The 23,426-nt window shown below is 35.4% G+C and overlaps 1 protein-coding gene across 1 annotated transcript in view; it reads left to right on the top strand.

Annotated features, from left to right (window-relative positions):
- Positions 1–17,561, top strand: part of LOC134841831 (uncharacterized) — a 34,415-nt gene extending 16,854 nt beyond the window's left edge. The window contains exons 9-21 of the mRNA XM_063857870.1: positions 1,590–1,683; positions 1,969–2,067; positions 4,236–4,326; positions 4,670–4,943; positions 5,342–5,438; positions 8,486–8,559; positions 8,950–9,060; positions 9,228–9,280; positions 9,545–9,664; positions 12,681–12,867; positions 14,073–14,185; positions 14,705–14,801; positions 17,099–17,561. Coding sequence (XP_063713940.1) covers positions 1,590–1,683; positions 1,969–2,067; positions 4,236–4,326; positions 4,670–4,943; positions 5,342–5,438; positions 8,486–8,559; positions 8,950–9,060; positions 9,228–9,280; positions 9,545–9,664; positions 12,681–12,867; positions 14,073–14,185; positions 14,705–14,801; positions 17,099–17,401 — 1,713 coding nt within the window. The 3' untranslated portion in view covers positions 17,402–17,561. The remainder of the gene's footprint in view (positions 1–1,589; positions 1,684–1,968; positions 2,068–4,235; positions 4,327–4,669; positions 4,944–5,341; positions 5,439–8,485; positions 8,560–8,949; positions 9,061–9,227; positions 9,281–9,544; positions 9,665–12,680; positions 12,868–14,072; positions 14,186–14,704; positions 14,802–17,098) is intronic.
- The last annotated feature ends 5,865 nt before the right edge of the window (positions 17,562–23,426 follow it).

The following is a 23,426-nucleotide window of genomic DNA, read 5'->3' as shown; positions in this document are numbered from 1 at the left end:
TTCATAATGCACCTGAGATGACAGCTAATGGCTTCTTGAGGATGATATGCACTTCTGTCCTAATCTTAAATAAGCGACCTGAAGGTTGAATTTTTAATTGAAATATTAAAAAATTTCGATTTTATCATTTCATTTACCGAATTTTTGACAAAACTTAAGGTTTTGTTTTGGTTAATTCTTGCCTAAGGTAGAAACTTAGAAATTCGAGGTGGATTTCAGGAAAATTGCTGAATTGGGAGTAGATTATCCCCTCCAGTGAGCCCTTCGGGCTCATTTTAGAAAGTATTTAATGTTTTCCTTATTAATATTAATTTGTTTTTAGGCTTAATGGATGCACTATTTCCTCGAGATTTTAGTCAGTAATTTTAAAATCTCAGTTGTTTCGATAATTTGCAAGCAGACTATTTAGGCCATAGAAATCATATGTTCCTTTGATACACAACCTTTTATAACCCCTCGTTACTTTTTTAAATTGATCTTAATAGGAGGTGGGGTATGGAGCAAAAAACGAATCAACGTATATTGTTAAAATAGATAATACGAAAAAAAAATTGCTGACTTGTATAACTTTTCAAGGGGAATGACAATTCGCTCTAAAAACGCAAACAAAAAATTTGAATACAGCGTACACGAATGGCACGCGTAAAAATTCAAACAGCAAAAAAGAGTGGAAAAGAAACAAAAGTAAGCAATTGTGCATTGACAGCAATTGAGCTTTGGGTTAACAATTTCTAAAAGTTTGGTTGTTTGTTCAATTGGACAGAGGTTATCTAAGCCGATGGAAAAATAAAATTGATAAACGTTGCGCTCGTTAGTCCCTTAAACGTTAGGCCTGATGCTGAAAACATGTCATTCATTTAATATATAAGATTTTTTTAAGAAGCTGATTTTATTTCTCTGGTATATAATAACATCGGATAATTTTGAACAAAATTTATTCATAATGCACCTGAGATGACAGCTAATGGCTTCTTGAGGATCATATGCTTTTCTGCCCTAATCTTAAATAAGCGACCTGAAGGTTGAATTTTTAATTGAAATATTAAAAAATTTCGATTTTATCATTTCATTTACCGATTTTTTGATAAAACTTAACGTTTTGTTTTGGTTAATTTTTGCCTAAGGTAGAAACTTAGAAATTCGAGGTGGATTTCAGGAAAATTGCTGAATTGGGAGTAGATGCCCCCCTCCAGTGAGCCCTTCGGGCTCATTTCAGAAAGTATTTAATGTTTTTCTTATTAATATTAATTTGTTTTTAGGCTTAATGGATGCACTATTTCCTCGAGATTTTAATCAGTAATTTAAACTCACGAAGAATCCTTCATACTAAAACTCCAAGGGTTAAATCAAAAAAATTTGAATCCGTAGAGCATCCATGAGATGGTTTTTTTTAAAGTGTTAGATGTTTGGAGCGTGTCATTGATTATTTCAAAACAGGTGCCATTGAACCAACTGTTTAAAATTATTGGAGTAATTTTGTAACCTTTTTATAAACTCTTTTGAGAATTAAATGATGGCTGTTTTCGTAACTTTCGGTACGACTTGAAAAGCAACCGGATGATCGTGTTTTGAGTTTTTGTTCGTGTTAGGTCACTGATTATGTGGAGGTGGACTACAAGAGCGACTATCCCAATCAGAAACTGACCAAGCTAGACTTCTTCCCAAAAATGAATGTCGCTGTGGGTAAGATTGCTCACCTAAACATTGCTTCACTTCGCTGATCATATTTTAGAACATTTAGCGTTTGAGTGTTACCCTTAATTGAGAATAACTGGTTTCATTGTATTTGATAGATTATTTGTATAAAATGCATCATAAAAATTTGGATAATCGTTTTCAGATTTAAAGTTAGGCTGTGATGCATTGCGATCAATTACGTGTATTCACCAATTATAAGCATTTACCAAATACGTGTATGCGCGAAGTGCTTTGAATGTGAGGTCTTGTGATCAACACGTCGTGTTTAAGCTTCGAATGTGAGGAGGCATTTGATCGTGTGGAAGTTCAATCCGAATGGATGTGTGGGACTCCTCAAGAACAACTCACCAGTGCTGAGTCTGTCTTACAGTGAGTGCTATTCTGTTCACACTAACGAGCTTGCGAGCATTAGTTTACTAGTACGAACCTTGTTTTTTTCTAACCTATTTCGAAAATAAAAATTGTCATTGAAAGTGTTTACTTAAATGGAAATTTCTTTGTTGCATTGAAAATTGCATAGCATCTGTTCTCTGCTTTTTTGTTATCTATTAAGAGTCTGTAGCTGAGTGCTTAGTTCGTGAGACTAAAAATCCGTAGGTTGTACGTTCAAATACGAGAGGTAGCCAATTTTAACTAATTCGAAGCGATTTCTACTTTTTCTTTTTGCTTTTTATAGAGCTGCTCGTGTTCTTGCTAGTGTTTGCGAAGCGCAGCTTGGCCTCTGCGTTTACAAGTTAAAATTTTAAAAAAACGTTTTTTGCTTTGAACTGCTGTCGATCGTGGGTTCGAAACTTATTGTTTAAAAAAAAGGGCGTTTCAGCAATTAAAAATCTTTTCTAAATTAAAACAAGAATAGCCTGTTGCACTGCAACATATTTGTTCAAATTGTAATGTTTTTTTTCGTTCGGCTAGGAGTGGATCTGAACGAAAACCTAGAAAAAAAAACTACATTCGATGATAAGAATAGACGTAGACTACGCAAATTTGTCTGCGGCTTTGATCATAAATTTAATCGAACAACAAAAAAACGTCTAGAACAAATGTTTTTTTTTTGCAAATTTTGCAGATTTTTTATAGCATTTTTTCGTTGTAAGGAAGGCCAAAGAAGCTTCAAAAACTAAGGCTAAAGAAGCTCCTGGAGTAAATCTTAGTATAAGCTATAAGCTAGACGTCTTGTTGGCGTATTATAAGCCTCCTCGCTCGTTTTATTTGCTCTGAAGTCCAAAAAGCGAAATATTTAAACCGACTTTTCTCTTCACTGCAGAGATTTTTTGGAAATTTATAAATAGGTTTCGAAGTTATCAGTGAAAGGTTTGAAAAAAAAAGATAATGACTCTGATAGTTTCAATTGAGTCCCAGAGAAAGTTTCTCACTCAAGATAAGTATACCAAAGGCGCGTTTAAAAACTACTTAACACTTACGAGAGCAAGTGTCTTATAATCAGGAACTAGACTTTTTTCCCGGAAACAACTTTTCGTACAGGTAAGACAGTAACACGTAAGACTTGCGAAGTTGCTATATAATGAACCTTAACAACTTCGATCCTTCTCACTTGACACAGAGGCAACGTGCTTACCTTTGTACCCTAAGGTTTAGTGTTCGAGTCCCAGCTCTGGACCTTATTTTTTCAGTATGAATGAAATTGATTTTTTCTCGGGAAAAAATTGAATAGTCGGACTTTCGTTTGTCTGCTCGTCTTTTGTGGCTGTGTTGACGGTTTTTCTGAAAATTTTTTTCATTTTTGGTGGTTGTTTTTGACTTTGTGTGAAATTATATTCATTTTTTCCTTAAAAAAAGTTTATTTTTGTTGTTTCATTTTCTATTTGTTCATTTAATGCTGAGCTTGAAATGTGCTTTTTCCGCTTCTCCTCTGTGCAAAGTAGTACTATATGGGGAACCTTTGGGTGGTCAGGGGTCACGGATTCCTGAGGGTGGGGAGTCCGATCTTCCCCCGCTCCCTCTTTAAATCCGGTACTGCTTGAGATATAATTGTTTTTCACCAAACTTGAAACTACGAAACTACTTTTGATATATTCCTGTAGTTGCGTGATTGGGTGATATAGTTGCAATTATTTGAAATTTCTGAAAAAAATTTAAAGGACGATTTTTTTGTAGTTTTTGCTGCTTCATTTTCGTCAAATTCAAAAGAAATTCATGAATGAAGCCTCTTCTTCAATCAAACAGTTGCCAGAGTTAACTAGTTTGAAATCTTGATTTGATCTGATTGCAGAAACCAGTTAACGGAAGCGCAATTTGTTCCTTCGTCTGGTTTGATTTTGGCCATTGAGTTTGGCTGTTATGAATCATAGGGATTTTGCCTACTTTTGAATTATTTTGAAGTTGTGTTCTTTTAAACTGGAACGCTGAATATTTTTTCTGCGTTTTAATAGAATTTTTCAAGTACAAAATTATCGATTTTCAATCTGATTTCAATTAACCAGTTACATGTTACAGTTACAGTTCAATTAACCAGTTGCATGTAACCAGTTATTAACTATTTTACTATAATCAGAATCTTCGTTTTGGTGTGTTTGCAGCCCGTAAAGAACCCATCCTTCTGTTCAGTGGAGCCTTAGATGGGCAGGTGAAGAAGTGGGAGCGAAGTCAGGCAAACATGTTCACTTACAGGTCAGATACTGATTGATTAGTTTTCTGAGTCATTTTCCAAATATACTACCACTCTTGCATCATCACAACAAAGATAAATATCATAGTGTATTTTGTGATATTACATGGTTTGTTATATATAAGACAAGATTAGGCAACGCATATGTATTTTAAAACGCATTGCAGTTTCGTCTGTTAAAAATCAATAATGGGAAATTTTTTATGAGACTTTTTTGCAATCGGCCACCAGCGGTATTTTTATAGGAAGACAATTTTAAGATTTTTTATACACCTCTTTTTTTAAACTGAACTATAAGAAGATTCAAAGTACCAGAAGAAGCCATTAGTAATAATCATTTTTCAGTCAAGATCTCTTCTCCCCGAAAGATGCGAACAGACGTCTGATGGAGGCACAGAGCAAGTTCAACGCCAAAATGGGGCTAGCTAAGGGAGGAGGCAGCAGCCAGTCCCCCCTTGTAACTCAAACGGGGGGTAGTCGGAGAAGCAAACAGGGAGTGAAAGAGGAGGATGGAGATAGCGAGGGAGAGGGAGGAGGAGGTAAACGGAGTCTGGTTGTGAAGCGACAGAAGCGAATCACATCTGCGTATGCTGGACTGAATGTGCCTCTAGAACGATCGGTAAAAGGAGTTGACTGGCTTAGTTGGTCCAGGATATCGCTTGAAGTTATAGTATGCGTATTATAAGAGAACAGTAACCAGAAAAAAATCGTCAACACACCCGATTTAAAAAAAAAATACTTGAATTGCTTCATGCTGAGTGTTGGCAATTTACATTGAAGTATCTGACATCTCATCGGGAATTAAACGAACTTTACTTAAAACTTTGGGTTCTCACAAATTTAAAATTTTTTAGCCCTCGCGCACAATATTTTTCATAACTCTAGGTGCTTTTTTGGTTATCAGAAGCGAGGCAATTGAAATTCTGGTTAAGGTTTTTTGAAATGGCACTTAGGAAAAGATTCCGGTTACAGTTGTGTTAGATTGAAATGTGGCTTTTGTGTTTGCCTTGGCTGTAGGTGAAGATCCACAGACACAACCCAGTGGGACACTTGAAGCAGATCTACGTAGAAGACCTTGACATCATCCTGTCATCCTGCGAGGATGGAAACATATGTAAGCAAGCATTAAAAGTACCAATGAAAGTAGTAAAGACACTTAGTTAACTCGTATTCTTTTTTGTTTCAGCAAATTGTCAAAAAAATTGTCTTCAGTTTAATTGATTTCAAAACAGCAGCCTTAAAATCGATGTTATTTTTGGATCGAACTGATCAACGCAGCTAAAGATGGTTTGGTTGTTCGTGCGCATTTTTGGCTGCAAAGCATAAATAAATGGCATCAAATTATCTTCGATCATTTCATCGGTTGCGTAAGTTAAGTTCGAAAAAAAGTATTTAGTGGCCCTGAAAATGGTCCAGCTTAGTTGCCTAATCCCAGGCTGATAGAGTTGATGCAAGCAGCAGAAAAGATTGCTAAAAGTTTGAGCAAAACAAGTTTGAGCAAAACGTTGCTCAAAAGTTATACTTGATGATATTTGATTCCAATAGGGTTTTGATATGACCGAGGTGGAAAAAATTATATCACCGCTGCGCATGGCATTCAGTGGGCTTCGATTGTTTTTATAATTGGCTTCAGCATATCTTCTAAAGCTTACTTTCTAAATTTCTGGGTTTGGATAACGGATCTAAAGTATGTTAGGCGCTTTCTTGCAGCGCAAATTGAAGGCTCAACTTCAGCATGGAATTCATTTTGACAGTCGGCGTTTCGAGGGGCTATTCTCATGCGCGAAGGACCGAATGCGCGAAAAAACTCGTGTGCGAAAGACCGAAAACAAAATTAGCCGAAAGTCAATTTTTAAAAAGAAGCAATTGCCATTCAATTGAAATGAATTAATTGAAGCAATTTTTTTGCTTCTTTCATTACGAAACACTTGAAATATAAAGTTTGCCCCAATTTTGCGGCGGTCAATGACAATTTGAAAATTTTGTATTTTTCTGACGTTTTTATAATCGGCCAATATCAATACTCCAGACCCTGGAAATGTTTACTTTCTTTCCAAATTTTTTATTACTGAAATCTGAGTGGCTAATTTTTGTTTTCGCGCTTGAGGGATTCCACCGGCGTTTCGCCTTTAGCTCTTCTGCCTTTTATGTCTTCTGGTGCCGTTTCGCCTGCCTTCGGGTTCATTCCATTTTTTTGTCGTTTTTTGTTTCTAATTAATTCGGTGCTTTTTCTTTCACGCCTTCTGCTGAACCTCCTTCGAGATATACAATGTTTCCCTTACTCTTTTTCGATCTTCCAATTTTGGTGTTAATGACAAGTTTGTCTTTTCATTCTGCAACATGGGCTCGCTGAAGTCTGCAACTACACGATAAAGTCTGCAACTAAACATGGACCACTAAGGTCTGCAACATGGGGCTCGCCGCCTCAATTTTGTTTACTATCAAGTTAAGGGCAGCTGAATTGAATTTTATCATATTTTATCAAAGGTTTTTCTTTAATTATAGATTTTTGTGACCTGGTTTCTCAAATATTCAATGGGTTTTGCATACATGTGAGGGGTTTTGCCAATCTGTAAAGTTGTTCGTCCTCGCTGAGATTGATCATTTTAAAAAAAAACATCCCCCGAATCGTGGAGGTGGGGTTTCATTCGATTGATTCAGTAACTGATATCATTATTAGCAGCAACGAAAACCTGGTTAAAATTGTCTTGCACCGATTCACGGAAGACATAGAAGGTAGTTTTAAAACACTTCTTAATTTCACGCGATAAGTCAAACGAATGATCGTGATCAGTTCCAGGTATTCATGGTGGGATAATTCTGACCATACTGGAATGGTTTGTATGGGTCATCAGATAACATTCTAATATAGGTTGACCTTGTCGGATTTGATCAGAAATCTAATTAAAACCCATTAGTGCCAGCGCCCAAAGGCCGATAGAAAAATCGAATGCTAAATAATCAGGCACTAATAAATGACCTCGATTCAGTTGATTTCGAACCTTGCTCAACGATCTTCCTCCCCTTTTCTAGCCTTCCTGGCTCAGCACTGCATCCTGCCTGCCCTGTCACACATGTTGTTGGCATTTAGATTTCATTGATACTTTGAACCATTTCGTTAATAATTTGAACCTCGCTGATATTATTTGTCTGGGTTATGCAAATAACCAATGACCTTGCAGGTAATTTTGTCTGAAATTTTTTGACAGTTTTCAATTGACATTGTTATAAACATTTACGATAAGTGGCAACTTCTGATGGAGGCCAACTAATAATTGCAATCTAAAAAACTCACTTACCAGTTCCAGTTGCAAACGAATAAACAAATAATGTAAATTGGTAAATTACTAAAAGATTGAAGATTAAGTATATACTTTCTGGTTAGCACAAGGGACAATAAGTTGGTAAATTAAAATAAGATTGAAAATTAAGTATATACTTTCTGGGTAGCACAAGGGACAATTACTCTCCCCGAATAACTCTCTCTACGATTGAAGACAGTACAAAAAGATAGATAAATAGATTGATAAAAAGATTGATAGAAAAAAGAAATAAACCAGGTAATTACAAAAGCGGTAAAAGCAGGTATATTGATAAGAGAAGAAAGATATAATCATGAATGAAACAAGACTGCTCGTATCAGGGCGAAGCCCTGAATGTTCCGACTGCCTTTTAATGTTTAATAAAATGTAATAAAAATGAAAAAAAAATTCTAAAATTTGAATTTTTTTTATGAAAATCATCCCCCCACACGCCATATAAAGTACAAAAGGATAGATTTCGCTCCTTGTAACAAATCAATTATGGCGAATAAGCTTCTTCCAACTAATTTGGAACGATTTCTAAGACGGATTAAATCTCCGCTTACGCGTTTATAGCGCGAATTATATCGCGCGTTAATTGTCCCAAATTGGTCAAAATGGCAATCTTTAAACCCTCGTAACTTCACGAAAAATGATTACAGGTGAAATATCTTTTCAAATATAAGCTCAGGACAACAATAGCTTTCGAATGATATAAAAAAATTCCGTCAAAAATGGCTAGTTAAAAAGTCGAAATTTGTCTGAAGAAAAAAAAATTCACCCCGAGCACAAATATTCCGTTACTTTCGTATCGAAAGTCGGAACAAAAACTACTTCAGTCGGAAATTTTTGTTTATAGATATTTGGGGCTTCGACAAGAAAGCAGTCAAGAAACTGAAGAGGGTCCAGAGTACTCAAAGTACTCCTGCTGAGGTGAGTTCTATCAACTCTTTTTTTTTAAATTGTGATTTGTAAGTTTCAGCATTTTAAGCTAATGTGTATGTTCAACAGTGAGTATAGTTTAATGGCTATATATAAATCAGCCGAAGTATCAACCAGCCGAAGTATCAACCAGCCGAAAATAAGTAAATATAATGTAATATTTATGTAACAATTATGTAACAGTTACGAAAATAATGCAAATTTCAACCATATGATGAAACTTTTGAGCTGGCTTATATACTCCGCGCATTTTCGGTTGGCTTCAATTCGGCTTGTTTATATTCTCTCAGTTTAATAATTTTGCATCTTCTCAGGAGATGGCTTGAGTCGCAAATAAAAAGCAAGCTTCTGTCAGTTTTGAGTCAGTTGATGTGTATTAAGGATGCAATCACTAATCGGGTGGCTGGGTTCTCCTGCAGGAACGTCTTAATAGCGCACCATGGTCCAGTGACTTCACTCATTCTCATCACAGGATTTCAACACATCTATCTTGTTAGTCATCTTATTCAGTTGAGAAAAAATACCATTGTTTTTTTGTTGATAAAACATTGATCGGGGCGTTAATGTCGAAAATAACAATTTTCAAGTTTGCCAAAACAGTTTTTGTTTTCGGCACATTTGTATTTCGGCACTGATGTTCTGAAATACTGATGTTTCAGCTGAGTGCTGGATGGGACAGGCGGATACTCATCTGGAACCTGGACAGTCAAAGGTTAATAACCCCCTCCCCTTTCTAGCTCCAATCTCAAAATAGCTGAGGAAAGATTTCGATGATTTAATTAATGTTTCGTTATAAGTTTTAGTATAATATAAGGTGAAAAAGTTACTTATACGGAAGCAATGAAAATTCAAATCGGAATTTATACTGCATTGAAACATAATGACTGGTTTTCGTTGTTCATTCTGTCTATGTGTGTCATGGGTAAAAAGTATTTCCTGGAGATACGTCTACTTATGTCGTGTTTTAACGTTGTAGATATGCAGATAGTTGTCAGATGGGTCCAGTGATCGAGAGCAAGGACCCGAAAGAGGTGAAGGCGGCCATGGAAGTGGCGGCCGATGGGGCCATACTGGACATGGTCTACTCCCCTGAAAGGTAGCGCACCTTTTGTATCGCTTCCGTTCTGCTTTTAAATAAATTGTTTGCAAATTAGATTCCATTCATTGTAAAAGTTACTACATTTACAACCAAACGAAATCTCATTGCGAGAACGCCGTGGTACTATGCAGCCCGTTTTCAAGCTTTTCGATGTTATGATCAAGAAGTTCGCCCTAATTAATCTTGCTATTTTAATGCTGTTTTAACTTGCTCTTTTTGAAATGTCCATCTTCGTTTTCGAAGATTGAATCGATATACTAAGAATTTTTCAAAATAATTTACTTTTGCGTTCATTTAACTTTAAGTTTGTGGTACACTTAATTTTGAATGAATTGAAAAGCAAACTGTGTTAAAAATTTCTTAGAATACCGACTCAATCTTCGAAAGACGAAGATTGGACTTTTCAAAAAGAACAAGTTAAAAGAGCATTAAAGTAGCAAGATCAATTAGGACCAACTTCTTGATCATAATTTCGAAAAGCTGAACACAAACGACACAAAAACTGTTAAAAGATGGGCTGATTTTAACCTCAAATTAACCAGCTCGTAAAACTAAGTCAAGTAAAATTCTGTGGTATATATTTTTTCAATTATCAGGCGTATGTGCACAAATTAAAATGATGCGACAAACTGAAAAAAAAATTGACGCGACAAATTTGTTTACCATGGCACAGCATCGGTACTCCTTAAACAGGCGAATAGCTCGTATATTGTTTCTTTTCCTTGCGGAGGCAGCGTCTTTTTAAAAAGTAATGACATGAAAATGTCATTTTGAACACTTCTTTGTGCCATGATTGAGCAAAGCTGTGATTCAGCTACTCGGGTTTTTATCAAAAAAATTTTGAAATCTTTTAGTGCATCTTCAAACTTTGGTAAGATTTCATTTGCTCTTTTCACATCAAATCATGCTCGCTGTTCTGTGTTATTTTGTTATGTCCCAGTGTTCTGTGTTATTTTGTTATGTCTCTTTAAATGTTTTTTTTTGTCGATAAATTATAAATCCATATTTCTTCCATATCCAAGTTGATGCCATCACAAGGCATATTATTCGGCTTTCTCTTGTTAAATCCTGCAATTAAATGCTAGTGCCGTAATGAGGGACGGTCATGTAATTGATTACACACGAGCAGCTACGATGTCCACGTTTTTCCAACCTAAGTCGCAAATGAAAGTATTCATTAAAATCGTTTACTTAGCTGATTGTGTATAGCATGTTTTCAATAGCGTTTTAATAGCATGGTTTCAATTTGGCTTAGTTAGTGGCAAGTTCCTGTATGATAATAACGGGTCTTAATTAATTGTAGTTCCTGCGAATCGCAGAGGAGCTATCAGTAGGCCTTAACAGTCCTGTCGAGGATAGTCCATTTGTATTATCTCCCCACATTCCAGACAGTATTATTTTGCTGAGCGAAGCTGTTTTTTTGCGACTCAAGGCCGTTTTTTTTTACGTCTACAACTTTTACGTGGTACCACTATTACAGCCAAATTTGGTCAGGTTGTGGTAGACCTGAAGCTGGAGGTGAAGTGAGAGCTTGTCCTCACACACTATCATTGCCATGGCATGGGATCGAATACACGATCTGACGATTTCAAAGTGAACGCATTACCACTGTGCTAAGTGCCTCTCTTCTGAAAATTTATGTTTTTTTGGACGCTTTAGAAAATTCTTGCCTTTTCTTGAAAGCTACTTCACCAATTTTTTGAACAAGCTGTACCAATGAAAAGACCGAATACGCAAACGTGTGTCTGCTTATTGCGCTTGTCTCTTTTTATCTTACTCGACGTTTTACGGCCTTCACAAATTTCAGTGCGGGATTTTCGGATTTTTTTTTGTTTTTTTTTTTCATCTGAAGAGTTGCCCTACCCAATGTGAAATTAAATTTTCAATTGATAAAGAATGCCATGGGATCTGCACTGCATAAAAAATACGCCGTAATGTTTGTAGAAAAAGTTTTAATTTGACCATTTTATTACCGTTTTATGAAACTTTGACCATTTTATGATTTTTTTCCTCAAGAAATAATCATGTCAAATCTTGATTGACTTATCTAGTTGTAGAAGTTTTCCTGCATAAATGGCTACGCTCTTGTTTCTGTAGTTATGGTTAAAAAAAAAGTTATGGTCTTAAAAAAGGAAATTTTTGATATTTGACAGTTTTTGTGAAACTTTTTGCCTTTTCTCGAGAATTACCCTCCCAAATCTGCGATGACGGGTTCAACTGATAGAAAGTAAGAGGAATCTTCCCTGTATAAAATGTTTCTCAGCCATTTTTGTAGAAAAGCCAGCATGGCCTTAGGGTTTGACTATCTGCAAGAGTACATGGAGCAGGTGGGCGCTGGTAAGCATCTCAGTTTCTAGGTCCGTGGTTCAAATATTCATTTTTCAAGACTTCTTTTTGCTTCGTCTCTTGGCCGTTTTGTCACGTTTGGGTGTTTCATTTCTAGCATGCGGTGTGAGTTCGGGAAAAAAGGGCTCGATATAATAAATAACGTTCTTATTTGACAATATTCACATCGGTAATATACTTGGTTGAGCTCTTTTCCAGTTTCCCCCTTATATTTTTGCTGATATTCAATTTGAAATAACCTAGGGTCAACCCCCCTTTGCTATTATTTTATTATATCCATTTTCGGCCGAGCAACCTTTGAATTTTTCTAAAGGCGCCTTTGGCGCCAATATATACTAATTTTGAAGGGGATGCGCCAAAAAAAGCGCGATTTTGTGGTCAAAATTTTCCAAAAATAGCCCAAAAAACTAATTTGCCTGTGGTGCATAAATTTTTGTCAAAAAAGTCGACAAAAAATTCGAAACTTTTGAAAATCTGCCCCCAGCTCTAGAAAATCCTAGATCCGCTCCTGGGTCAGCGGGAAAAATGAACAGATTTCTCCAATATTTCGTACATCGAAATCGTCGTAGGTACCATTTCTAAACCACTTTCATTATACTTTTACGAGGGGGAAGGGGTGAGTTAGTGGGGTGGAAAACTAGAAAAGAGAGCCCTTGATTGTTTCTAGGAATGAGTTCGCGTATGGGTGTGCAGACAGACTGGTCTATGTGCGGAAATTTTCCCCTAGTGGCAGTGAGATGTTCCTCGTGAACACTCTCCTCGGTCACCTGGGAGAGGTGAACTGTGTCGGGTGGATATCCGATCTGGACTCGTGGGTGTCTGCCGCAGATGACTCTACCATGCGCGTGTGGAGTGTAAGTGTCGTCGTACCAATACACTCATTTAAGAAGCGCAGAGGTTATTCAGCCGCAGACTCTTCAGCCCATTTCAAATACAGACAGTCAAATACTTACGAAATTCAGCCAAATTAGATTAAAAAGACTAGATTTAAAAAGTTTAAACTTTTTAGAGGCGATGAAAGAATGTAGTTCAGACTCTTATATAGGTCGCAATGATTTTTATTTTCATTTTTTTTTTCAAGAAAGTTCGTAAAAAACATGTTCAGGCTCAAATTTGATTTTTCGCGGAAAGAGCTTGAAAACCATCTTCTTTTCTTTGAAATTCGAATGTTTAGATTTAAAATAAAGACTTATTTAAAAATATTGTATTTTTTCTGTTTACTTGCGTTCATTGACGCTTTTCCAGCTGTCTGTTGGGTATGTTTCTCTTTTGATAAGAGTCAATCATTGTATTGAAGTACCCCGAAGATATAACAGATCTAGGTATTGTCGGCTCTGCATAAAGATGCAAGTCACTTAGTACGCTGAAGGCAATCTGTTTTCTTGATTTTTGAATGGGCTGGGTAAATGAGTATGCCGGTTATCTACGGTGGTTTCTTGCTAATATAATCCACTGATCTGCATTTTTTGAAGGCACGTGGTCACTTATTAAGGCAGATCTAAAGTCGTCTTTTTTTAATGATATCGGTATCCATCAATACACAGGTGCTTTCTTCAAGTTCACATATACGAATTCCGTTATATACGCCAAGAGAATGAAAGAGATGATTGATGAAAACCAACATGGTTACTAGTGAGAAATGTCCAACGTTCTTTTTGTTGATGTATTAATAAACTACAAAAGCTATGCGGCTGATTTCTGATTGACAATGAATCATTCGCATTTAGTTTCTCCTTAATGTTTAAAGAAGCTTATGTTTCAATTTAGTTTTTTATAGCGAACTAATCATTTTTTTCACGCGATAGATCTTCTTGGCGGAAGTATAATGAAAAGTTGTTAAGCGTTGAATTTTTAATGTTATGCGGGTCATTTTAAAAAATTTTGTTTTTGCTGAAGTTGAGTAAAAAGTCGTTAGGCCCTTATCCTTCTCGTATAAATTATCTATCCTTAGGTTTGGAGTAAGATTGCGATGGTTTTGGAGCCTGTAAATTAGAAGTTTCTATGTGAGCCTAAACTGAGAAGCCAGGATTTTTGGAATTTAGATATTGTGATGGTTTAGAGTGTGGATGCAATGGAGTGTACTGAGGCTATATCTCTGCCTGGGCCTGCGTCTGCACTCACTGTGGACAACATGAACAGGGTGTTGGTAGTGGCAGCTCAGAACTCAATCTTGTAAGACAATATCGTTAAATTAGTCAGAATGAGCGCATGGTTTTAATGATCGATTGCACTATCAATTTGTCCTCCGTAAACAATTTGATTCAAATGCTGAGTTAAAAAGCAGTCATAGATAAAGCACACAAAATGAATGATTTTCAGCAAGAGATTGCAGTTTATCGTAATATGCAGAACTCAAATGTTGGTATGCCTTTTTTGCAGATTCCTGTTAATAGTCAAAATTTTGGATTAAACATCTGTTTTGATCGGGTGACCACATAGAGACATGAAAGTATAAATTTTGTTTTGCTTGAAACTTCGAGAAACAAAATGAGATTTGATTAAAACTTTGAAACCATTTGGTTTATTTTAGCATATAATGATGCTATAAGCCTGTTTTGTTTGATATTTTACGATTGAACATCTGAAAGTTGTCTTTTTCTTGACAGATCTACGAATTCATTGACACTTTAAAGCCTTATATGTTTAATCTAATTCATGACTGAGGTGTTTGTTTTATGTGTGGGTGTTTAGAGTGTATGATATCTTCTCTTGGCGTATTCTGCAGAGTCATTGCAGCTTCAACAACTCCATCATCAACTGTCTTCTACTGTTGCCCGAAAGAAACCAGGTCAGTAGTTCTTTTTCCTCCTTCAGCAACCTTATATGAACTTGAAAAACACAGAGTTATAATGATAGGGTATTTAGGTCAGGCAAGTCAGCTGAAGTTTGATTAACCCTACCTTCATATTTTTAACTTGAGGAACCTCTTGTTTTAGTCTAGCTTTATTTGCCACATTTTCAGATTAATGCTGGTACTGTTTTGGATTTAGAGAGGAACAAGACTGCTCGTATATCAGGGCAAAGCCTTGAATGTTCCGACTGCCCTTTAATCCATATCGAATAGTTTTTAGAATATGAAAGTATTGAAAAAACTAAAAATTTTGGACAATACCAAAGATCAAGTGTTAAAAATTGAGTCGCACGAAATTAATACGACCGATTTAACTAGCCTCAATTCAATTTGGAACTTTTTTGTTGTGGGGGATAAATTGCCATGCGTAAACAATTCGAAATACGATTTCAGCATTAGGAATAAAATCTCCAAAGCGTGCATGAATTAGTCCAGAGCATGGCAAATTTGGCAATTGACAAACTCCCAGAACTTTGCAAAAAAAGATTGAGGTAAAATATCTTTTTACATTTGATTTCAGGGAGTCGAAATCTTCAATGAAAAACTTGAATTTTTTTTGTTAAAACTTATTTGTTGGATCGCTGAAATTTGGCTGAATAAAAAACCACTCCAAGCATAAAGATTCCGTTTTCTTCGAAAGTCGGAACAAAAAGTCGGTCTTGATTTCAAACGGCTTCGATCCATAGAATTACTTACAACAGCAAATATAATAATAATAATAATGAGGTTAATAAAACTCAAACTACTGTTGCTGCACCCACCAACTAGTTCAGAGTCTTATATAGGTCGTGAGGATTTTTTTGAGGAAAAGTCTTAAAATTTGTTCATACTCAAATTTATTTTGGGCTTTGACTTTTGATTTCTTTTTAACATCAGTTAATTGCTTTTGTTAAAAAGAAGGCAAACTCCACCATCAAATGTGTTTGTTGAATCGTTTCCAATTGTCTATTTTAGTAAAGGAACAATCTGTGATATTTACACAGCATACTGATTGTTCCGACTTTCTTAACGAAAGTAACGGAATATTTGTGCTCGGGGTGGGTTTATTTTAACTAGCCAATTTTGACGGGCTTTCTTATATCATTCAAAAGGTATTGTTGTCTTGAGCTTAATTTTGAAAAGATATTTCCCCTGTGATCATTTTTCGTAAAATTATGGGGGTTTAAAGATTGCCTTTTTGGCCAATTAGGGACAATTAACGCGCGATATATTTCGCGCTATTAACGCGTAAGCGGAGATAAAATCCGTCTTAGAAATCGTTCCAAATTTGTCCAAGGAAGCTGATTTGCCTTAAACTTACTAAGTTACGATATGTTACTTGGAGCGAAATCTATCAGTTGGTACTTTATATGGCGTGTGGGGTGATGATTTTCAAAAAATCTCAATTTTTTTTTTTTTTTTCATTTTATTTTATTACATTTATTTTTCCATGTTATTTTTTGCTCCATAGAGCTTAAAAAGCAGTCGCAACATTTAGGGCTTCGCGTTGATACGAGCAGTCTTGTTTTCTTTTCATGCCTTTTGTTCCGAGTTTTGACGAAAAGCGGAATATTTATGCTTGGGCTGGCTTTTTTAAAATATTCAGTCAATTTTGACTTCACGATTTTTTGACGGAATTTTTTGTACGCTCTGAGAGATATTGTTCTTCTGAGCTCAAATAAAAAAGATATCTTTCTTGTGATAGTTTTTTCGTAAAGTTATGAGGTTTGAAAATTGCTAATTTGGGTTAATTAACCCGCGATATATTGCGTTCTTATAACAAGCGTAAGCGGCGGATTATTGCGTTCCAAATTAAACTGAGGCAAATATTTTGGTCTAATTTTACACGATACATGACGCTTATTACATCCCTTTGCAGTTAACATGAGCGTATGGGGGGATAAATTAAAAAAAAAACGTTTTTTCGATTATTTCGTGAATTTGTCAGCCAAAATTTTTTTAAACTGGCCGTAAAGTGCAGTCAGATTATTCAGGGCCTCGCCCTGATATATGAGCAGTCTTGTTAAGTGTGAATAGCTGGTTTATTGGTAGCTAGTGGTTTCAGGTTGGTAGGCGCTCATAGCTTATAAGCTAGGTTTTTTTACTCTCAATTTCCAGGTCGGGGTGCGATTTCGAAGCATAGCAGATTTTTTATCTGTTCTATCTTTTCTTTTTTCCTTATAGCACTTTTAGAGCTAATTTTTGACGGTTATTGCTTGTGTTTGCGAAGTTACAGCTTCGCCTCTGTGCTTTAGTATTTGAGTGGAAGTAGCGATGGAACCATCCAGCTGTGGAGTTCAAGCAGACTTAATGCCCTCATCAACAACCTGGGGAAAGTGACTGCACGACAACTAGAACAACAGAAGGTGGCTAACATCCTACACGGTCCCCCAGACTCCACTTACAGCAACCAGGGCAACAAGTCGCTGAATGAGAGTGACTTCACAGTTTATGATGAACCTATCAGTAGGCCACAGTTGTCGCGAGAGATTTCGAGGATGTCGCTGCTTAGTCTGACCACAAGATCAAGACGATATTCGGCCGATTCGGGAACATAGTTTATCACTTACTCATCTGTAAAATTCATGCATGCTCAGTCCAAAATGATCCAGTGCTTATTAGATTGAATAAAATACAGAATTTAAATTGTATAAAGTGTAAATTTGTAATTAAATTTTTGCTTTTCTATCGAGAAAAATTTAACAGAAAGTTATTGTATCCGACTTTTGACCAGCAGATGAACCTTACCATCGAATGTTTCTAATTTTAAAAGAATGACGAAATATCAGCGGGATTTTTCTGTTATACGGCCCAAAGTTACCGAATTGTTCATTGAGCTTCTGTTGTTAATTACACTTGCGATCTGCTTAGTGTGTTATTCCAAACCTTCTTGTTTTCTAACCTAACTCGCAAATAAAAGTGTTCATTTATTTGAAAGTTTCACAAGCATTGGAAATTGCATAGCATCTGTTCTCTGCTGTATTTGTTAATGAGTGGTTAATGGTACTTTTTAAGCTTACGTGGCTTAGTGGTTAGTGTGTGCGACTCTTAATCTCTAGGTCGAAGGTTTGAAGCTGAGAGGCAGACAAGTTTTTGCTAATTCGAGGAGTATTTCTAATATTAAATATTGCACTTTATAGAGCTGCTTTTTGTCGTGTTCTCGCAAGTGTTTGCGAAGCGAAACATCGCTTCTGTGTTTATATTGGCTTAGTGGCCTCAAATTGTTCATTAGTCGAGCGATTAACTTATTTGGGTATGTTTTTGAGGGTGAGAGGCACTTAATAAATTATTATGTTAAGTTCTGTTGAATTTTTCTTTGGCTTAAAGGGTTTCTGCTACCGTTTTTTTAGCTTTCTTAACTCTTGGTAATTTTTATTGGATGCAATTTTTACATTCTATTGTCTTGGCGCGTTTTGGCACTTCTAGTATTTTTGGTTTTAAGATTCCGAGTATCGGAAAGCTAATTAACTTTGGTACTCTTAATTGTAAATCGTTCGGAATTGGTGCAAACATCTTTCGTTTTTTTTTATTCGGCTGATATTATGTTGGTTAAAGTTCCAAGCAATTTATATTAGCTATATTGTTCATTGAATGTTAATTTAACTCTAAGTCTATGAAAATCTAAAAATTTGTTTCTTAGGTTTCAATCGTTTATTTCTTCTTTTACAGATTTAACTTTTTCAGAGGATCTTTTCCCAACATGATCATAAATTTGTATCATAGGCAGTCAGGGTTACTGTTTTAATCAAGTATTTTCTTGGTTGCTACATAGTTTGCTTCTTAAGCTCCGATTGTTTTCTTTTCAAAATGAAATTTCAGCGAAGTTAAAATACCAGTTAAAGGTTTCGTTTTAGCGTCTTCCGAGCTTGAAATAACACAATTTTAAGTTCTTGAAGACAAATACTCAAGTATTTGCGGTACTGCTAATTTATTTATCAAGGATATTGATGGAGATTTAGCTGTATAAATTTTGACTTAGGGCTGAATTGTTTTTTTTTGCATCTACGTACTTGGATGCTGCTTTAGCTGAAATTTTGACTGTGCTGCTGTAGAGTGCGCCGTTCATGCTTTATCCAGTATAGGTCTACGATGCGACTCTTTTTTTGACAAAGTCAATGGTTTTTGCCTTCATGGTATTTACATCCAATTTCATCGGGTGTTTTGCTATCTGTTTCATGATCGGATCTCGGCTCAAACCATTTTTTCCTTCTTTGTTTTTTGTTTGTGAATTGACGAGGAGCTTTTAGGTGCGACTGAACGTAATGAAGAAACTTAAATGGGTCGTGTTGGTAACTTTGAGAAACATGTCTTGAAATGCACTAATAAGTAGACAAGTGCATTCATACATACAAATGTATGTATGCACTTTTAAGGTCAATTAAACTTCATTTGCTTTAAAGAAGGCGAACTCCGATCTCCAACTGAAGAAGTGATGGCGTGAAAAAACATTAAAAAGGGAATAGAAATGTTATTAAGAGAAATGAACGTCGTGAAGACTTATATAGGTCTTGCTGATTTTTTTTTAGGAAAAGTCTCTAATAACTACAGATGTACATTCATAGATATTGAAGCATTTATGAATACCCTTAGGAATATATGCCTTTTTTGTGTTCAATTGACTTTCTTCTGCTCAAAGTGACGTAAATAGCTTTCTCCAATTACGAACCTGGAATGGAGCGAAAAAACGTGAATGTTTTCTAGTTTCGAAAGTGGAGTTTAATTTTAAGATTTCCAGCGGAACAAAAACTTTACTTATAGATCCAGTTTTCTCTAATTGTGTTCATGTTTTGAAAAAAGCGCCAATCATAAATTGTTCTAGAAATTCAAAGCGCTTAAAGGGAATCTATTTTTTTCTTTGAAATTCGAATGTGAGATTTTTCCAAGAAAGTCAGTGTTTTTTATGTTTAATTGCGTTCATTACTCTTTTCCAATCTTCGATTGGCTATGTTCAGTTGATTCAGTCGTCTTAATTCTCATTAGCGATATCAAATATCGTTAATCGAAAATGATTTAACAGAGTTTCAAGGCCGCATGGTTTTTTAACTAGAAAAAAAAACAATCATTTAGTTTTTCAGTCTCCTTGAAACCATTGAACTTTCTCACTGTCTGTTGGTTATAATTTTTTGATTATAAGCTACTGTGTTTTTTTTTCTTGGCGAAAATTATTTCATCTAATTGAAATTTTTTTCTCAAAGAGCATTTTACGGTTGTCTGCGGCTATAAGCAATGTGTGAAACATCAGTTTTCGAAAGCTTTTTTAATATCAGCTTTTTATTTGAAATTTTTCGCTTTCAAGCTTCGGGCTGAGAATGTTGGCTTAATTCCCGCACAGATTTGATCTTTTTTTCATTTATTTGATTAACTCATTTTTTAATTCTATATTACTTTTCGAATTTCTGATGTGACAAGCTTCTCGATTTTAATTTAAATTCTTTGATTTTGGATTTCCACTTTCCACTGCTTCGTCAATTTGTGTATGGATATGGAATACAATTACAATTATTTGAATAGATGTCATAAAAAAGGGGGTGAAGTCGATTTGGTCGCTCATCAAGCTTGGTCAATTTAAATTCTTTTTTTTTCTGGGCTTCATTTTAATTCTACCAATTTCTTCAGAATTATAAATAACCCATCGATTTGCTAAAGCTACTGCTGTTCGTAGAACAAATCTTTGCTCTGGAGGTTTCTAGTGCAAATACTGAATAAATATTGTTTAAACCCCGGTCTTACCTCAATGCAGCCATTTCACCGTAACCGGTCTCACCTTGAGGAGGTGGTTTAAATTGGGTTCCCTCACCTCTGTGACCGAAGTGGGATTCTAACACACGACCCTCATGTTGAGAGACGCTTGACTTAAACACTCGGCCACGGCCGCTCTAAGAGTTTTTTGGACTTGGTCAACTGTCAGCTGTATCATCCCTTGATAACATTGAGTTGAATTGATTGATCCATGTTTGTGTTACACCTACCCAGAAGGTTTAAGCATTGCGGCATGTTTCTCATTTCATAAAAAATAACCACAGATGTGGTTGAGAATGGGTTCGACCATGGTGTGAGGATAAATGATATGGAAGCAAAACGCTTGCATATCAACAAATCGATGCCAGTTTAAACAAAGCTCACATTTTACTCATCGACTTATATTTCGATTATTAGAAACTATTTTTTGAAGAATATGTTTGTTGTTATCCTCGCGATTAACACGCGTGATCAAATCCGAGCAAAGGCTTATCGAGAATGGCAACTTGTCTTACAGAGTCAGTAATTGATTTAATAGCTTCGTTTCTATTAAATTCGAGTCCAATGACTGCTTCTGCGCATTTTGACTAGAGGTTGCGACTGTTTCGAGTGCGAGCGGGACCTGAAATGTTTGCGCTCTGGAAATTTTCTCATTTTCGGTTTATCGTGCGTCTGCTTAATTTTGTTTTAGCTTTCACGCTACAACCTTACGGAACGGTGCTGTGTAGTAAATTGAAATCCAAGACTTGGTTCAATTTTGGTTTTTTTGCTTGTTTGAAGGGAGAAAACCTATGTTTTTTATATTAGTGCTTTGCATTGTTACATCAGTGCTTGTCTTGATGCTTGTATTTTTTGCTCAAATGCACGTGCTTATCCGCGCTATTAACCAGGGGTTTCGGGTAGATGTTAATTAATCTCCAAAGTGTCCATATTCCTGACTTATTTGTAATATCTGAAAATCAAAGACTTTGGCTGATTTGGCCGATACGTTTCCTCGATACAATTTTTAAACCTAATTTGCCTGCTTTTGTGTTGTTTCAGTTGTTGATTCAAATTAAAATTCATTCGCGGAGACCCACAAAACTTAGTAGAAGCGTTTTTCTATATTTTTCTAAGTAATTTTTTTAAGTAAGTTTTTGGCTTGGTGTCTTTAGTCTCGGCTTGGAGTTCTGCTAGCTTTCCATGCTGTTTTTTGTATCGCTGTGCCTCTGCGTTGGAGCTTCTTGCTGTTTTGATTGTGTTAGTGATATTAAATTACACAATCTGGACTTTCAATGATCAACATGGAATCTACTAAGCAATTGGGGAGTCTGGATTCACATATCTTCAACTTGTCACGTGGAATTTGGGACAATACCAAGGGAAATTTGAACCAAATATTCTTGTAGTTAAGTCGCTGATTAGTCATTTCGCCATAGGTTCCCGATTCCTTGCTTGGGTTGCTAATCATATAGTTGCATAGGCCGTACTAATTTCTCCAAGAGATGTGCAGGATTTCCCCCACTTTGTTTCGGATTCCACGCCGTGTTTCGGATTCCCCGTTTGAGCTTATGATTGTTGTAATTTATTGGAAGCGCTCATTTTCCGATTGACTTTTTTCAATTGCTTTTTGTTGGTTTTTGTAAAAATGGTTGAAGTCTCACAAAATGTTTCGGACAAATCTAAATCACTTTCCTAGACCCTTCCTAATAAAAGTAAAAATTTTAAAATTGAAAAAAAGTTTAAAATGTTTGAATTTTAATTGAAATTTTTTCAAAAAATTTTTTTTCAATAAATTTTTTTTCGTGTATATTTTCAGTTTGCAAAATAACTTTGCTTTCAACCTTTTATGTTTTTTTTTGTTCAATCAACTGTTTTTTTAAATATTTTTTTCTGGTGTAGTTAATGAGTTTTCGCAATTTTTTTGCTTATGATTGTTAAGTTTTTCTACAACAATTGAAAATATGTTCTCATTGTTTTTTAGCTCAAATTGTTCTGAAAAGTAGCTGTTTTATCCAAAAAACAAGAACGAAGCAAGCTATTTTTGGTAATTTAAATTAATATTGCTAGTCAAGTTCATGTTTTGCAAATTCAATTTGAGTTGCTGTCTGGTATTTTTTGTTCCTTCAGTTTTGCTTAGTTTCATTGTTTGGATGGTAAAAGCGGGAGCGAAATAAGCTTGAAGTCATCATTTTTCCGCGATTTTATCATTTTTCCTTTTTTTTTGTCGCCAATTTAAAAAGTGTATTTTTTTTGCTCACTTTTAGTTAATTTTGATCTGTTTTCGGGCTGCATTTTTAACAATAGTTCATTGGCTCATGTTTTTCTTTATTAATTGGTTATTTTTTGGTTTGATTTTTTGGTACTGTTATTCAGTCAACTTGCTTGTCTTCTCTGACCGGATTTTTTTGAAATGAAAATCGGTGGTTTTTTGGCTTCATAGCTGTTCAAAATCAGTTGATTTTTCATAAGCAGTGTCTAGTTCTTGTTTTTTTTTTAAAATCATTCGTTTTTTCAGACTTTTTTTGTTGAACTAATAAATTTCAAGTTTTTGAATGGTTTTGGAATTGTTTTTCGAAAATTTTTGCGAAATTTCTCATTGTCAGTAGTGTTGTTTTTTAAGTATCGGATCACATTTGTTTTGTTTCTAATCTTATTTGTCTAGGCTCCTGAAAAATTGAATAATGTTGTTCGGTATTTATGTGCCTGTCATTTACTAATTTAAAAAGTAAAAAGAGTGGTTTTTGCTTCTTTCATCAATGCAGTTTACCCATGGATCGATCGCGTGTCTTCGGAATATTTCGATTCATAGTAGGCAGGTTAAAAAGTTTCTTGGAGCAGGCAGATTTTGTTGTTTATATAATT

The sequence above is a fragment of the Symsagittifera roscoffensis genome, chromosome 3 (genome assembly GCF_963678635.1).
Source record: "Symsagittifera roscoffensis chromosome 3, txSymRosc1.1, whole genome shotgun sequence".
Taxonomy (NCBI): Eukaryota; Metazoa; Xenacoelomorpha; order Acoela; family Convolutidae; genus Symsagittifera; species Symsagittifera roscoffensis.
The sequence above is the reverse complement of the archived record's forward strand: the minus strand, read 5'-3'. Positions and strand labels throughout refer to the sequence as shown.